General features: G+C 32.3%; 1 protein-coding gene across 1 annotated transcript; it reads left to right on the top strand.

The window, feature by feature from the left end:
- The first annotated feature begins 7,669 nt into the window (after nucleotides 1-7,669).
- LOC127714873 (heat shock 70 kDa protein 12A-like) lies at nucleotides 7,670-18,454 on the top strand. The gene is made up of 6 exons (XM_052220908.1): nucleotides 7,670-7,727; nucleotides 12,258-12,278; nucleotides 14,506-14,848; nucleotides 15,503-15,727; nucleotides 16,406-16,562; nucleotides 17,280-18,454. The coding sequence occupies exons 3-6, from the start codon at nucleotides 14,525-14,527 to the stop codon at nucleotides 18,320-18,322; spliced, it is 1,749 nt and encodes a 582-aa protein (XP_052076868.1). The 5' UTR covers nucleotides 7,670-7,727; nucleotides 12,258-12,278; nucleotides 14,506-14,524; the 3' UTR covers nucleotides 18,323-18,454.
- The last annotated feature ends 257 nt before the right edge of the window (nucleotides 18,455-18,711 follow it).

Below are 18,711 nucleotides of genomic sequence, written 5' to 3'. Positions count from 1 at the left end.
ATGATAACTTTTACCGATTACATAAAAAAAAAGACCTTTTCAAGTTTAAAAAATGGTCCTTTCGTAACTGACGAATTATCTACAAGGGAATTGGATAATACTATTGTTCAGTTTTTTTAAATTTTTGTTGTTGTTTTGGGGCTAGATGTTTCCACTGTGTTAAGTCTTGGAGAATAGTACGGTGCCCTTTAAGTTCTATGTAAATATAAATATTTCGTTCGCCGGAGATTTAATCTGGTGCGCACCAAATTGAAAAATCTTGCGCACGACTTTGAAACTCGTACGTACGAGTTTCAAACTCGTGTGCACGACTTTCAAAATGGTGCGCACGACTTTCAAACTCGTGCGCAAGTTCGTATAGAATCAGTCAAACTTTGTTTGAAAGTTATGCGCATGATGTTTGAAAGTCGTGGACACGAGTTTAAAAATCGTGCGCACAAGTTTAAAAGTCGTGCTCACGAGTTTCAAAATTGTGCGCACGAGTTTAAAAATTGTGCGCATCAATTTTAAAGTCATACGCATGAGTTTAAAAGTAGTACGCACGAGTTTCATAGTCAAAAGTTAAATCACAAAAATACTAAACTCCGAGGAAAATTCAAAACGGAAAGTCCTTAATCAAATGGCACATCAAACGAATGGGTAAAGTCAAGAGCACGAGTTTTAAAGTCCTGCGCACGAATGTTCAAACTTGTGCGCACAAGATTATATCTCCGTCAAACGAAAATATTTATATTTTCATGGCACTTAAGGGGCTCCGTAGTAATGCATACTACTCTTCGTATTGATTTTGGCGAGAATAGAAGAACAGAGTTCCAATGTCCCATGTCCTTTGTTACATTTTTGTTTGGGGGGGGATCTTAAAGCTTCAAGATTTACAAGAGCATCATAAATATTAACTGCAGATCTGGGTGTAGTATTATCTGTGGCAATGTCTTCAGCTTTCGCTGTAGGCCCATTGTTCATTTTTACAAGTTCAGATTCCCCTTCTGCTCGTACAGGAGTGGGTGGCTCCGGATCCTCGTCGAGAGAAAGAGGTTGAATTATTTCATCAGCCATACACGACATACACCAGACAGCAGAGAACCAGAAAGCTGGAACGCTAAAAAGAGAGAGTGTAGGAGACTCAACAGACTCATTGCAGAATACAGAGTCTCAGTTGAACATGTTATTGGCGAATTGAAATGTTATAAAGTCGTTTGAACTCATTTGATGCTTCCTCGTCTCACACTTAAAGCGATAGTTAAAGTTTGAGGTAGTCATTGTTTTGTCAATCAGCGATATCAACTTTTCGATTAATACTATAATGATTAAAGTGCAATGTTTACAATAATTTTATTATTTTGAGATCGCCCCCGTCTTTTAGACTGTCTTACTCTGACTCGTATTCGGACTCGGGTCGGAGTCCTACATTTATTGTAAATCTCTAGTAATAGACATTTTCGAAAACTAATCGATACCGACGCTTACACCTATACCTATGCCTACAGGTAACCTTTTTGAGAAGGGGTCATCTCAATGTGTACAACGACCACAGGCATTTATATTATATATTTTTCTAATTTACATTTTAAATACTGTATAAAACATCTATTTTGATTCATTTGCTCCTTTATTGGCTTTGTATAGTAGCTGAATATTGACAGATCTAAATAGTGTACTTTGTAAAAAGGGGGGGGCTTTGTGTAAATTAGTAGAACTTTAATCAGAAACAGGAACGTGTAAAGCATTTCATAGCGTGAAACGTGACGTATAAATATATTGATGATATTATTAGTTATTTTGATGTAATCAGGGGTGTTCGGAATTTAATACAAATCCCTAATTACACAAAGAAAACGAATTCATTTCTTATGAAACGTTCCTTCACTAATTTTTATACCAGTAAAATTAAAAAATTCTTATTAAGAACTTACACTTCAAATTTAAAAACCGATGCTGCTGCGCGTTGTCAAATGTAACTTAAATATATACTATCTATTTTATGCTTTTTGTGAATTTTGTCAAATATTTTTTTTTTTTTTTTTTTTAGGCAAATTGTTATTATTTGGATTTTTGCAAGAATATTTTGTTTTTATCTTGGCAAAATTTCGTTTCTTGGGAATTTTTTTTTGGCATTTTTTTGTGGAAATTTACACTACAACCATTTTTATTTTTAAATTGCATATTTTCTACTTGAATCACCGAAACTTCCATACAAATCCCAAGACCTGTTGATTTACACAAATTTAATATACGCTTGCTTCATAAGAAATAAGATACTTTATTTAGGAGAACAGCTGACATCGACGATAAACTAAGCCTGCACAGATATCACAAAGGCAGATAATTTGTTTATTGGATGTCTCTACAGTGCTTTCTAGCAATACAATTCGCCCGCAACACTGTATTCCGTTTGAATGGTTGCTAACAGAAACAATTAAAAAAAACAACAGATGGAATATCACAAATTATTACTTAAAATAATCCAAAACTACTGAGAGCATTCGGTGTTTCTAGTTCCGATTCCGAAAAAAAATTATATAAGAAAAATTATATAATACATTTTTTATCTGTGCAACCAGGTCATTCATTCTTTATGTTTCGACATTTTGATACGGTCTCTCTGTTTTTGTAGTTAGTGTAGGTATCGGTGTCGGTGTAAGTGTCTCTGTAGACGACTTTTCGAAAATGTCTAATATCAAATAAATACCCAGTTGACAGTACGAGGTTTTAACCTATATTGTGTCAATATATTGTCGATTTAAACTGGATAACAGTAAGACAGTCTCAGTACTTTAATATTAAATTTATTTGTTATCTCATTGATTACATATTACACCCCAGTTCTATTATACTATCACTGCGACTTTACCTTAACATTTAACCTTAATATTACTTAACGATTAAAATCAACATTCTATCGTTGAAGTAAATATTAGCATCATGTTATTTTCTGATATATAAGATCATAAGATACTGTAAAAATTATTTAGCATTATGAAATAACAAAGTTTAACTTTTTAAAAATAAAAGTCTACTAACCTGTATAAACTGTAAGATACTGTAAAAGTTATTTATCATCATAAAGTAAAAAAGTTAAAAAAGTTTTTTAAACAAAAATAAAATAAGTTTACTAACCTGTTAAAAGCAGAAACGAAGTTATTCTATTTAGTTTGATTTCCAAGTGATGGGCTATGATGGAGAGTTGTCTCATTGGCACTCATACCACATCTTCTTATATCTATGACTATATATATCCTGGTTTGTTTGAAATTAAATGAGGCTCAGTTTAGTTTACTAGATAGAATTTAGACCTAAAGTGTATTATAATTTCTTCCATTATTCCTTCTTTTTCTTGGTAGAAACACTGATGTGACCAAATAATTGACAAAACCGGTGTGTTCACGTATCTTTTTGTATACATGGGGATTAACGAACTATACTTGTAAATGGAGTTAAAGTGAATCACACTAAAATTAACTTTTGAATGAGCTGATGGCTTGATAGTTGAAAAATTCAAAATTGGAAAAAAAAAATATTTATTTCATCACAGAACACTACTTTACATCACAGTGATTAACAACGAAAATATTTTACAATCGTATAAAATCATCAACAATATTAGCACTAATGGACAAATACACTATAAAATATTGAAATTATACACATGAAAATGCTTTAATTAATTGCTGTTTTTTTTTCTTTTTACTGAAAAGTAGAAATAGCTCTTTTTCGTTTACGCTCGCTAACAGATATGTTCAGAATTTAAAAACTTTCACAATCACCTTTTTTGTAGCTTGCAACTGTCTGTCTGATTTAAGAAGTGTGCACAATAAGTCTGACAGAGAACCATACCAGGCTTCTTATTTCGATTAGACAATTCTACAAGATCATTAACATTTCAGCTATTCAGTTCGTAGTAGCCTTTTTTTATTTTTTATTGACAAATCAATTGAAAGAGTGTCCTATGTTGGCATTCCTTCAAACGATTTCAGAAAGAAAGACAAAATTGACAGCAAATGATACAATAGAAATAGAAAGGGAAGAAGGAATCAAAACAACGGGATGAAAAAGGGTGTGAGAGAACATGGAAAGGACATGTGGGTGGATGTGAATGTAGCGAAAATACTTTATTCCATTATATACAGCCAAAGAAAATGTTTTTTTTCTATTTTTTTTAAACAGAGAGGCGAAAGATATCAAAAGGATATTCAAACTGGAACTGACGTTAAGTTTTCTGTATGATTGTTTGACTTTTCGCAATTCGTTCTTCAGGAAAACTCAAACCACTTAACAAAAAGTACACGATGTACAATACAGTACTTATGTTGTAACGGAGCAAAGGGATGTGGTTAAATGCATATGATTTATATGTTAAGGAATTTCTTTGTTTTTCCTTTTTGATATATACATGTATAACAAATAAATACGACTAGATATTTTCATAATTTTGTTTTACCTATATACATTGCATTCTTTTATCATTGACATTATTGAACCAAAACAGAATAATCATTTTCAGATGAATCTAAATCACATTGAGGCTTTTAAACTATTTGGGAACCTGTTTTTTTAATAAATAATAAATTATTTGATTTTTTTTATGGTAACTGAAAACCAATTACATTAAACGTTCCTTTATTTCGGTGGTTTTCTTTTCTCGTAGCTTAAAGATTTGCAGGAGCATCAATGATGTTATCTACAGGAGCATCATTAATATCAGCTGCAGCTCTGGATGTAGCATTATCTATGGACATTTCTGCAGCTTTCGTTGTAGCATCGTCTGCATTGAAATCTCAGTTGTCATGCCCATTATCAATTTTGTTTTAAGTTCAGGTTCCTCTACTGCTCAAACAGGATTAAACTAGTCAACAGAAAAGATTGTATTAATTAATCAGCCATACACCAGACAGCGGTAAACAGAAAGCAAAAACATAACAAAGAGAAAGTGAAGGATGCTCAACAGACTCATTACAGAATGCATAGTCTCCGTTAAACATATTACTAGTGAATTGAAATACTATAAAGTCATGAAAACTCTTTGGAGACATCTTCGTCTCAAACCTTAACCTATAGTTGCAGTTTGTGGAAGTTTTGTCAATCGCCGAAAACAACTTTTTAATAAATACTTTAAAGTAGAATGTTTGCAATATTTTATTATTTTGAGATCACCCAGTCATTTAACCTGTCTTATTCAGACTAGGGTCGTAGTCATACACTTATTGTAAATCTCTAATAGTAAGACAGTATATGTACTTTAATATTGAATGTATGTGTTACTTTAACTAAACATTTAACCTTAATTACTTTACAATTAAGATTAGCATTCTTTTGCTGAATTTAATATTAGCATCATGTTATAATCATAAGATATTGTAAAAGTTATATATCATTATAAAGTAACAAAGATTTTCTTCTTAAAAATAAAAATAAAATAAGTTTGCTTACCAGTTAAAAGCAGAAACGAAGTTTCTGTAATAATCTTATTTAGTCTGAACCCCAAGTGCTTTCAATAAGACGATACAGGTTTCGTTTGAAATTAAATAAGATTCAGTTCAGTTTACTAGGTAGAATTTAGACCTAAATTTTATAATAATTTCCTCAATAATTTCTTTCTTTTCTCCTCTTTTTTGTTGTTGTTAGAAACAAATACGTTACCAATACTTGACACTTTTTTGTTGTTGTATATATTGTATATTTGTTTATGTATTTAATGTAATGTATTACATGTCTTCTCTGTACCTATGTATTTGGTGATGAGAATAAAGATATATACATATATACCCAACTGGTCAACGCTTGTTTTGTTTGGTCTCATCGGGTAATCAGTTTAATTTCGTACTTGTAATGTAGGTCCATGTAAGAATAAACACTGTAAACAATTGTTTAAAATCATATCATGCGCATTGTACAATTAAAGCATTAAGCACAAAAGTTATGTATAAAATTTAAAGAAAGTTTGGCCCAAGGAAACGTTGTAAGGTAAAAAAATTTCCAATATGATCAACAACCTGCAAGATCGCAAAAGTAGACGAAAATAAAAAGTTTTGACATGGTCAGGTAAAACAATAATGTGGAACCATGGAAGTAAAATGAAATACTTCCGTGGTGGAACCTAAATCACTTTCTTCTGAATATATCAAAATGGAAACCAAATATGACAAGATTAAATAAGATAAATGACATGGTTTACATTTATATAGATTTCATATTTCTACCAGCTTTAGATCTATTGAAATTCAGCTTTGTACAAATGTATTTGAAACAATTAAGTGAAGAACAAATCGAGTAGAACGTGATGTGTACATGTACATGTAATACAGTCAACAATCGACTGCTTTTGAGCGAGAGAAAAAAATCGGATAGGCAGTTTCAGCGGCAATTATGTTGAGAATTTTGCACAAAAAACAAATTATTCATATTAAGCATCTTTCTATCCTTTCTATGCTAGTTTGCATCATCGAAAACATATACCACAGGACTAATAATCCTCATCTTGCAACACCTCTCCGTAAACAAAACGAAGAATACTGGATTCAAGAACTAGGAACTGCGACACCCTATGGTTGCAATTATACTGATAGGTGTTCTATCTAGTCCTTCGTACAGGTTACCGATTGAGACTCATCACCAACGGGTGCCTATAGTGGAGCAGGAATCTGCTTATATTTCCGATGCATCTGATATCACCACCAGTTTTTGGAAAGGTTCGTGTTGCTCAGTCTTTATTTTCTATGTTAACGTGTTTGGGAATTTGCTTATCTTTAAGTCGTCATTCCTTTTTTTTTGTCATGATATTGTCAGTTTCTCTCGACTTGATTTATGAGTTTCGATGTCCCCTTGGTATCTATCTGTCGCCTTTTTTTAAATTGCAGGAGAAACTAGAACAGTTGTTTCTATATCTTAGTACTATGTTACTAAATATATTTAAAAAATCATACAAATAATACAGCCATACAAATGTTATTCTCCGTCTTCAAAATTGCACCATGCAGTCATGGCAGTGCTGATAAATTTGTTCAAACATAATTAAATCATTGAATAGTATATATTATTATTACTTGACACTGTAAGTAAATAGTACAAAGTTCTCCATTTGTACCAAAATGGACTCTAAAATGGTTATACCTTTTCTCAAACTTTCCTTAGTTTTAATAAAATAATGACCAAATATTCACGTTATAATTTGTTATAAAATAATGTTTGTGTACGTCACGTAGAGATACATTTTGTCGTCTGATAGTGTATCGAAATGTTTGAAGTCCATCTAAAGTTCATAGACTCATGTGTCGAAAAAGATGATTAACATGGTATTATTTTCTATATATGACATGCTTAAAGATTTCCTCTCCAACCTTGTGTTCGCTTTTTGTTAGAGCCATGGAGCGATATGTGTAAGAATTTTTTTTTATAAATAAAATTGTACAATGTTTAAGGTTATGAATATCATCCTGAAATCTCCGCAAGCCTTTTACAAATGTATAGACCGGAAAGATAATCTTTACGTACCCTTTAAATTATTGTTTATGTGGTAAGTTGAGAATAATGAAACTAAAATGGCTAAATTAGTGATTCTATGGAAGGTATATTTATTCGAACTTCTCAGAAATGATCAATTTGGAATTTTCACAGGTATTTAAAAATTACTGTCACGTGCAAATGCTATTCTAAAGGTAGGATCTAATATGAATATACATATATATGTACATAGTGAATATATTTCTTCCTTGTATAAGAAGTTAACTTTTGTAAGTATAATATAGCCATTATTTTTTGTTTATAGCTTTTAAAAGACATATGATTATTTTCAGTATATACTGTATAAAAAAACTGCGTCTCTGATTGGAAGTAGTATACTGTACTAATACAAAGCCTTACTTAAATTCAAAGAGACCTGACGTCAACGTATTATAGGTCAAGCAATATGGGAAAAAATGTTTTTGTTTACAGACATTTTTTAGTAAATAGGGCTGAGCTGAAAAGTCATTAAAATTCTGGCACATATAATTATAATATATAACCTATTTAAAAAATTGGACATAAGTAAAAAATAACGGTACATATAAACACTTATTCATTGACAAATTCATATACTAGTAGTGAGTGTGTGTTTAATAGATGAGCTAAGGTCTTGATCGAGTTTACATAATAGAGAAGGATAGCAAAACAATTATAAAATATAACGTAGAATAGAGAAAAGTTAGTAAAAATAAAAGAAGAATTTGTCAGAGTACACGAATGCCCCCGCTCAAGCTTGCTTATAATATGTGTAATGAAACGGACAAACAGACAGATTGACGGACGTTTGGACAGGCGGACGAAAGGAAGGAAGGTTAAGGGTAAAACTTAATGCCCCATTTGCCGTGCGGCGGGGTACAAAAATTAATGATAGAGGATAATGAAATGCAAAAGTATAAAGAATAGCAATGGAAAATAAAATAATTAGATTATGCAATACTGATTACGAATAGTCTGGTACTGAAATGTTCGATGTACAGAATGAATAAATCATATGATTATGGATAAATTCATCAGTTAAATAATTGTCATGAGAATTTTACAGAGAAAGCGTTATTTTTAAAGATAAGAAATATGCCCATTAAAAAGTAAGGAATGTGGAAATGAAGAACTCCCTTAAAGACCCTTATAAAACATTGAAAGCCCCTATAGAAACACAAAACATCACGTTCCAGGACACCCCTCCCCTCTGATTATTTTATATAATGACAACACGAAATCGTTCTTTTAGTACATTTCTGGAAATTTGAATTACTCTTTACTCGAACAAAATCAAAACTCACAAATTATCATTCAAAATCTGTTTACAAATGTCTATGTACCTAATCAAATGGATAATTGTTAATCTGCAACACCTTTAATATCTTTCATAGTTATTTATAGTTGAAGTAGAGAAATCATGATTTTGTAAACAATAAGGAATTTGAGAGATTAAGGATTTTCTAGAAATGCCGTTTATTCCCTGATACAGATCATAAGGAGTCTGTAATATTCCACAATGATTGGCCAACTTTCTAAAAATATCTCTTGGTTTAAATTTTTAATATTCAGATTACTATCATGTTAACTTTATGTATTTATTTGTGTATCAATTCTAAGCGGTTTTAAAATTGATTTTAATTGAACAATTGAATAAAACCTTTATATAGAAGTCTATCTGCTTTATCGTATATTCTAATCTTAACAACAAGCATTTAAATGACCAATTGTGCAATATATCAGTTTAAGTTAACTACAATTAACTCCATTAGCTTAACCCCATTTCTTGAAGATTCATGAATAACAGGCAAACACAATTTGTTTTGTTCGGGTATGACCTCACCAACGGCACTGGCTGGTTACCCGTTAGGTAGGAAAAAAAAGTAAAATAGCATTTGTTTAAAAGCTGCTACAGCTCAAATATTAATCATACAAGTGGAATGATGTCCTGAGGAAGATGCAATTGTCTAGTCTTCATTCACTGTCAAGTCTCTTTTCACTGTCTTATCTTTTCTGTATCGAGTCATTCCAGAGTTCAGAATCATATTGTAAAATATCTATTATTGTTCTACAACTCCTGTTCAAACCTTTGCAAACTAAGATTCCAAATATCTCTGGCAAAGTTAATCTTACATGAATTTGGCTATCATTTTAGGTCCCTTTATGAGTCAACTACGTTTTCGTTCATTCCTGGGTTTTAAATGCTGGATTTTGAGACTAATATGGACGAACGAAGTTTATAAAAGTGTAATTTTCAAAGGTTATTTTAACACATTTAACCTGTCAGGAATCTTTTATCTAGGGAGAGACTTTCAAAAACCCTATCTTTGACTGCATGAATGCTAAACGAATCTCCAATATCACAATCACAGGGCTGGACATAACTGATCATCCAATTTGATGATATAATCAATAATAATTTGCTTGAAACCAACCATTTCTATACATAAAATGAATAAAGGTTTAGCAGCTTTACAGAATGATTTTGCTAAAGTTTAAGTCATTAATTGATAAGACAAAATTCGTTTAACAATAATCTCAAAAATTGTAATATGCACAAGATATGCGTCGCTAGTTAGGGAAGACTTATTAAAATGACCCCAAACTGTATAAATGATGAATTAAATTGTGTGTCACCATGTTTAATTGTTGTTAAATTCTAATAACTCCCATAAAGATGGTCGAATTAAATTGACGATATAAAGAGGTCAACAACACATAATGGTAAATAATCCTACATGTACCAAGTTCGAGAGCTTTTTGCAATGGTCAATAGTCAAAGTCTCGAACTTCCATAACAATTGTCGGTAAATTTGTCAACTACACATGACAAACCGTACTACTCAGATGACAGCTTTCTATAAAACAGTCACAGAGGAGTTACCATTGCATTCACAAGGTATCGTTGTTACACTGCTGCAAAAATTGGTCAAATCAAGATGGTTGTACAATATGTTCAATAATGCATAAAGGCGAACAATCGTACCAAGTATGCACGGTTTCTCTAAAACGGACTTGACTTGTGTACACAATGTGTTATTTCATAATAAACAAAAAAGGCAAAGTTCGAAATTCCTGTAAAAATGATCCGACCAAATTACGACAAAGTATAAGTATTATGGCAAACACTTCTAACAAGAAATATGAGAGTTTTCTGTCGAATAGTCTCATAGGAGTTGCTTTCCTAAAGTGTTATTGTCACAATTAGTAAAAGTCTCATTGCTCTCGAAAAAATTGTCAAATCAAAATGACAGATTAATATGGTCAACTTGATAGTATGACGAACAATCCTACAAAATATGAGAGCTTTCTCTAAAACGAACTCAGAGAAATTGGTTGAGAAGGTTTTTAGTATCACAGTCCTAAAAAAAATGGTAAAGTTCTCATAACTCTGACTTGTAAAAATGATCGAATCAAAATGATGATATAATACGGTCAACTACACATGATGGCAAACAATCCTACCTAGCATGTATGAGAGCTTTTTGTTAAACGGATGAGGAATTGTGTTCATAAGGTGTTATTGGAACAATGCTCCAAAAATGGTTAAATCTCATATCATATGGTGGTACATGTACAAGATGGTCAACTACACATAAAGGCACACACTAGTACTGAATAAAAGAGCTTTCTGTCAAACGGTCTCAGAGGATTTGCATTAACAAGTCTTAAATTTTAGTGTCACAATAATACAAAAATTGTCGAATTAAAAGGTGATACAATATGGTCATCTACTTATGATGGCAAACAATCCTACCAAATATGATAGCTTTCTGTAAAACTGTTTCCAAGGATTCGAGTTCATGAATTGTTATTCTTGCAATACTCCATTAATAATCAAATCTTTACAGTATTCTTTTGTGATGGACTGTGTTTATGCTGTGACAAAGTCCATCACAATGACATCAGTTTGTATGTTGTTATAATTGTCTTTTGTCAAAGTCCCATAACTCCCGTAAATATGTTCAGATCAAATTGGCAGTATATTATTCAACTACACATGATGTCAAACAATCTTATCAAGTATGAGAGCTTTCTGTGAAACTGGCTCAGAGGAGTTGCGTTCACAAGACGTTATTGTCACAATTCTAGAATAAATACCCAAAGTCCAATAATTTCCTGTTAAAATGGTCGAATCAAAATGGCGATACAATATGGTCAGTTACTCATGATGGCAAACAATCCTACCAGGTCTGAGAGCTTCTTCTTTAATGGACTCAGAGAATTTCCATTCACAAGGTGTCATTGACAGTAATTAAAACAAATGGTCAAATTCCAATAAATCGTAAAAGTTGTCAAAAGAAATAGACAATATAGCATGGTCAAGAGAATACGACGACACATTATACGACAAGTATAACATCTATGTGCTAAACGGTCTCTGAGTATTGATATGTTCCGGACGGACGGAGCATAATTGTATAGCTCTCGGCGCCACAAGATGGGGATAATAATTTCCAACCCATGATATACCTCTTAAAAACCTTAAAGAACAATACAGTGGTTTCCAATCTCAAACTTCAGTTAAATATACGATTTCAGCTTTGTTAAAAAAAAATGCTAAAAAAATACATAAAATTATGTTGTCAAATTGCAATTGTTTCTCATGATTATTTTTCATATAAACCGATTAATTTGTTAGAATTGATAGAATAAGATAATTTTAAATTAAGGCTACGTGTATCGCTTATTGACTGATAATGTAAAACAACAAACATCAGTCTATAGTAAATTCTAATTTAACAAGCATATTTTTAATTTCCTTCCTTGTGTCAAATCAGGTTTCAAGTTTGAAGAATTAGGTAAGCATAAATTTATACATAATATCTTGCTTATGTGGTTTTTCTTTCTTTATCACTGTTAAATTATCTGGTTCGTGGTTTGAAATCTATTTCTATAATAAGATATATTTACATTATTACATACTCACAGGCCTTCTAGCAAATACAAATGTAGGTACATGTAGTTTATCAATCCAAACATAAATGACTCGAGTAAACATTAATATATGGTTGACAACTGCATTGTGCATGGGGTTATACGTCAATGAGATAGAACCAAAAACAATACAAAAACCGAGAACATCAGACTGTACATTACAGGTATTGGGTACGTATTAAAATGTAGACCTGTTTGTAAGTATACAACAAAAGAAAATAACGATACAAGGCACGATGCAAGGCAATGTATTTTCCATATCAAATGAAGTTAAATACACAGTACCAAGGTAAATATTCACAGAGTGTTATTTTCATATCAAAACCATTCATTTAAGGCAAATACACGATTTTTTTGGCATTTTTTATTTTTTTCAAAAACCGTATTTTCACCCAAAAATTTAAAAATCGATGTTGGAACTAAAAACTTTAAACTTAGATATGGTCTGCTTAAAACTTTGAATGCCTTTGCAGATATTTGAATACTTAATTCTCATCTTCGAAATTAAGAGCCGACTTTTGTCATCAATTTCCGCAAAAAAACAATTTGACCCCCGTGTTCAATAACACGGTATTTTCTCACATTCCAATTTGGTCCTATTCTTTTAATGTCTTTAATCATATGTATTTGCTTTGCTTTTCATTGGACAATTTAACAGTTTTTCCTATTTATTATATTTTATGATAAATTGGAGTTCAAAATTGTGTATCGTTACTTTTTGATGACGAGTAAACTTATTTCTGTCATTAATTCTCGTTATGTAAACCTGAAAACACAACATATCTCTTTATAAAGTCATTATGACACCCTCAATGTAATCGATTTAATTAATTTTACAAAACACAACAATTTAGAGACATAATTTGCTTTTTTCATATTGTGAGGGACGGAGTATGCACCAAAATGCAAACTTACAGTTGTAAAACTATTTTTAATAAAAAAAAAAATGTCATGTTCAGGTTTTTTCCTGTAAAGTAAAAAGTAAAATAACAAAAATAATGAACTCTGAGGAAAATTCAAAACGGAAAGTCCGTTATCGAATGGCAAAATAAAAATCTCAAACACATTAAACGAATGGATAACAACTATCATTTTCCTGATTTTGTATAGGCATTTTCTTATGTGGAAAATGGTTTTATAGCTAGGTTAACCTCTCACCTGTACAACAGTCGCACAAAATTCCATTATATCGACATCGATGTGCGAACAAAACAAACAGACACAATAAGCAAACATTTCAAAAATAGGTGTACAGCAGTCAACACCGTGATATAATCCTAGTAACTATAAAAACAAACGAATATGTCAACAAAGAAACACAAAAAGGCATTTAGACAAAGACAAGAATACAAAATTTACCAGAGCACAATAACACAATGGCGGGATGTACAAGTACCGAGCCACGTCAAATGGATATTTTCAAAGAAAAAAGCAAAACAACAAAAACATCGAACTCCGAGGAGAATTCCAAAAGGATGAAAAATTATAGGTATGCAGTTTAAAAATTTGAAATAGCTCAGTAAATGAGAGACCTATTGGACAAGAAAGATCTTAGAGATCATGCGATGTTTGACCTATAACATCTAAATAAAGGCAACAACAGTACACCGGTGCTCAAAAGTCATAAACCGACTGAGAGAAAACAAATAGACAAACAAAGTATAGATTAATATTTCGAGTACGACTGCATGGGTAGGACAAAGTTTTTTTCGGTGACAATAATAAAGGTTAAAAAATGTAATACGTATTCTAAACAATGATTAAGATATCAATGATCGCAAATTACAAATGACAAACAGTCTCGAGGGTAGTTCATTGTAACATCACACACGTGATTATTTGAAAAAATAATTATTACCATGGCTTTTTCTGCAAAACCATGCAAACAGAAGTCATATTAGACTTAAAATATACACAGACGTCGTTTAGAACAGTAAGGCTGATTTTCTGTTTATGAAGAACTTTGATATCATTTAATCTGTTTGGCTATGTTGTTAGAATCTATGTATATTATTTTTTAAATTGATAGAAATGTGAAGACAGGGTGTAATTCTAACAACTTTCAAGTGTTTTATATATATATTATTTCAGACTATAGCAAAATATCAACATGGCTGCTGCCGAGGTTGAGAAACCTCCCATGCTAGTGGTAGCCTTTGACTTCGGTACTACATTTTCTGGTTATGCGTTTGCTACACTTGGTGACTACAAAAACGATCCATTATCAATATCAACTCACACTTGGGCAACAGGGTCTCAAACTGGGATGTCTTTGAAAACTCCAACCTGTATTCTATTTGATTCTGATGAAAATTTTGTCGCATTTGGAAAAGATGCTGAGGACAAATATACTTTTCTTGCACAAGAAGAAAACCATAAAGGATGGCACTACTTTCGAAGATTTAAAATGGATTTGTATAAAACCGGGCCGCAGGTAACTTTTAGTTTGGTTCAATTCTCGAAAAAGAGAGGCAAAAGATACCAAAGAGTCTTACAAACTCATAATCGAAAACAACTGAAAACGCCATGACAAAAAAAGGACAAAAGAAAAACAATTGTACAAAAAACATTACCATGATTACATAGAAAACTAAATAACGAGCAACGGATGACATAAAAGCAGTGTACAGAAAAGGGCTATCTCTCGGATTTTACAATTTATTTGCAAACAGCTGCAAGAAAACAAATTGAATAGGATTAAAAGAATTTATATACATATATTTTCTTTTATATTTCCTGAGACACATATGGTTGAAATTCAACAACACAAACACGAAGACTAAGTTCACTGTTGGTCTTCGTGGAAACGAAGAAGTTTATAAATGGACATACTCGTTTCATGACATCCCGAGTTAAATTCCCACACACGACAGGCGAAATAGTTCTGTAAGCGCTGACTATTATTCTATGGCCAATTAATCATTTCATTTGAATCATAAGTAAAGAAACATTTACATGGAATCAACTTTGTCTTTTACGTACAAATTCAACTTACCACCTCAAGTCATTACGACTAAACATAATTTGTGAGTGAGCCAGACGAGTTGATACATCAATAAAGTCCATCAAAATAAATGTATAACTGCAGGAAATGCCACGGGATCTTAAAATTAAAGACGACCAAGGCAGGCCTATGTCAGCCATGAAAGTGTTTGCAGAGAGTATAAAGTTCCTTAAAAATCATATGATGGGTGAATTGGCCAAGAGAGATCTGCAAACAGCATTTAAACCAGATGAGATCCAATGGGTTTTAACAGTTCCCGCTATTTGGAGTGATGCGGCTAAACAATTCATGCGAGAGTCTGCTGTAAAGGTAGTACATTGTTTACTAATTGTAGTAGAATTGGAATCTATTTTTACTTATAGAATGAATAAGGAAGTAAAATACACATATATGCTCATTTCTTAAGAGGGAAAAATTGCACTTACTTATTTTCATTTAACAAATAAGGTTAAGAAAATTTTATGTAAATTTATTTTCTTATATATTTGTTGCAAACCGAAAGTACTTGAACCATAGCCATGTTATGTTTCAGCCAGTGATCTGTTTAGACCAGTGAAGTATGCATACTCAAAATTTAATCGTAACTCTCGAGTCTTACGCGTGTTTCAATCGATGGTGTCGGTCGAGGTCTTCCGTTGTTTCGCAGAGTATCAATAAAGCGAGTTTTATGTTGTATATCAGTTGCCTGTGAATCAACACTCGGTGAGTAAAGTAACAAGGGTCCATTGAATGTGGTCGTGGTGTGTTTTAATACAATCGTAATCGACGCTTACTTTTTGTATGATGAAGGAATCCTAAGACTGCTGTATTCAGGGTCAATAAATGCAAATCTAAAATGTTAATATTTGAGTATTTATGTATTTTATCACGAATAACTGTGCAAAATTTCAAAATTGTACCCATTGCAAAATTTGCACAAATCTTTATGTTTTGATGTTTCTGACATTTGTAATTTGACAGAATTTTCATTTCATGTAATGATTTCAGGGAGGTATACGCAACACTCAGTTGATTTTAGCATTGGAACCCGAAGCTGCTTCTATATACTGTAAACATATACCTAACGAACTAACAGTTACAAACGGTCAATATACAATAGATGCACTGTCACCAGGGACAAAATACCTTATTCTGGATGCAGGAGGTGAATATCCCGTATAAAGCAATTCAAAATACAGCAATGAATAGCTACATTTTAGTTTGCTTTATCTTTGATAGAGAGAGGCGAAAGTTACCAGACGGACAAACTCATAAGTCGAAAATAAACTGACAACGCCATGGATAAAAAAGAAAAAAAGACAAACAATAGTACACAAAACACAACATACAACACTAAAGACTGAGCAATACAAACCCAACCAACAACTGGGGGTAATCTCGTGTGCTCCAAAGGGGTAAGCAGAATCTGCTCTACATGTGTCAACTTTTGATAGCCATTGAAGCTGAAAAAGGAAATAACGAAATGGTGTAATTACATTGCTTTCTATATCAAAAATACTTAGTGACTGGTACCGTATCATTCTCTTAATAAATATCATTATTTATGTTTCTTCTTGTCGTATTTTCTACTGGTTACCAGTTATACAAGAAACTAAAAAGTAAAAACACTTATTTTGATTATTTTGACGAATCTATTAATAAGAAATGAATAACTGGATTTTTTAAAAGAATTTGATATCGTTCGATATATTTTGGGCAACGAATAGAGTGTAGAAAAATATATAGCCAGTCGTATAGCTTCTAAATACTATGAATATGATATACTTGGTAATTTTATTATCATAATACATTGTAATGTAAAAAGAATAATATTATTCATTTTGTAGTTTTGTGTACATATTTCAATATTTGTTTATAACAGGCGGTACCATAGATATTACAGTTCAAGAGGTTCAAGAGGATGAATCTATTAAACAACTGTACATGGCCAATGGTGGCGACTGGGGTGGTACGAAAGTCGACCTGGCCTTCGAAAAACTTTTGGAGGAATTTGCAGGAAAGTCTGCGTTACAGAAATTTCGACAAGAAGATAAATCTGGTCACTTAGATTTACAACGTGAATTTGAAATAAAGAAAAGAACAATTAAATCTGGTCAGACCAGTAAGACTACAATACGAGTGCCTGTGTCCTTAAAAGATGCTTACAAGGCTGTTTCTGGTAAGGAACTGCAGAGTACAATTGTAGCAAAATTAGAGAGGGATAAACTGCGTCTGGCATCAAACACGGCCACGGACCTGTTTGCAGAACCATGTGCCTACATTGTATCACATCTTCAGAATATTTTTGATGACCCAAAAGTAAAAGGGACCGACACCATTCTTATGGTGGGTGGATTTTCTGAATCACTTGTACTACAACATGCAGTTAAGAAAGCATTTCCATCCAAAACTATTATTATACCACCAGAGGCAGGTCTAGCAGTACTTAAGGGAGCAGTCCAATTTGGATTTGAGCCAACGGTTATCTCAACCAGGGTGTGTAAAGTGACATACGGCATTGCATCTAGCAGTGCTTTTGATGAAGGGATTGACCCGGAAGATAAAAAGTTTATTGATGAAGATGGTGATGTCTTGTGCAGAGGTCGATTTAGTAAGCACGTAGAAATCGGACAATCTGTAAGAATCGATGAGGAGATTAAAGAACAAATCTATTCACCGGTTTCTTCCGATCAGACATCAATGGCAGTTGACGTTTGGACATCAGCAAACAAAAACCCGAGATACACTGACGAAATGGGGTGTAGTCTTCACGGAAAAATTTCTGTCCAACTTCCCGATCCAAAACTTGGTGTTAGTCGAGATGTTGGTGTCAAAATGATTTTTGGCAAGACAGAACTAGAAGTGAGAGCCATCGTTAAGCATACGGGGAAAAGCACTGGTGCCAAATTTGACTTTTTACGCTAACCCATTAAACAGTTCAAACTTTGATTAAATACTATCCAGAAAACTGATTTTTTTTTGTATTTTCCCTTGTTTTTATATACATGTATCGTCGAATGAAATATTAAATAATCCAAATAAAATATATGAATTTTAGATCACTGTCATTTGCAATTGAATCTAAGGAACCACCGGCTGCCAATTATTGGACTAATCGAAGTTAAAACAAAATCTTGACACGCACAACAAATCGTGTTCATAAAAAGTTAAACAGATTTGTGATTGCATTAAGAAACATTAGTAGATCAATATCATTATATCATATTATAATTTAACCATGTTTCAATGTCTGTTTGCGTTGCACCTATCTAACGTGAATAAAAAGTGATTTCACGATTAACGTACAATAACAT

The sequence above is a fragment of the Mytilus californianus genome, unplaced genomic scaffold (genome assembly GCF_021869535.1).
Source record: "Mytilus californianus isolate M0D057914Y unplaced genomic scaffold, xbMytCali1.0.p SCAF_9, whole genome shotgun sequence".
NCBI lineage: Eukaryota > Metazoa > Mollusca > Bivalvia > Mytilida > Mytilidae > Mytilus > Mytilus californianus.
The sequence above is the reverse complement of the archived record's forward strand: the minus strand, read 5'-3'. Positions and strand labels throughout refer to the sequence as shown.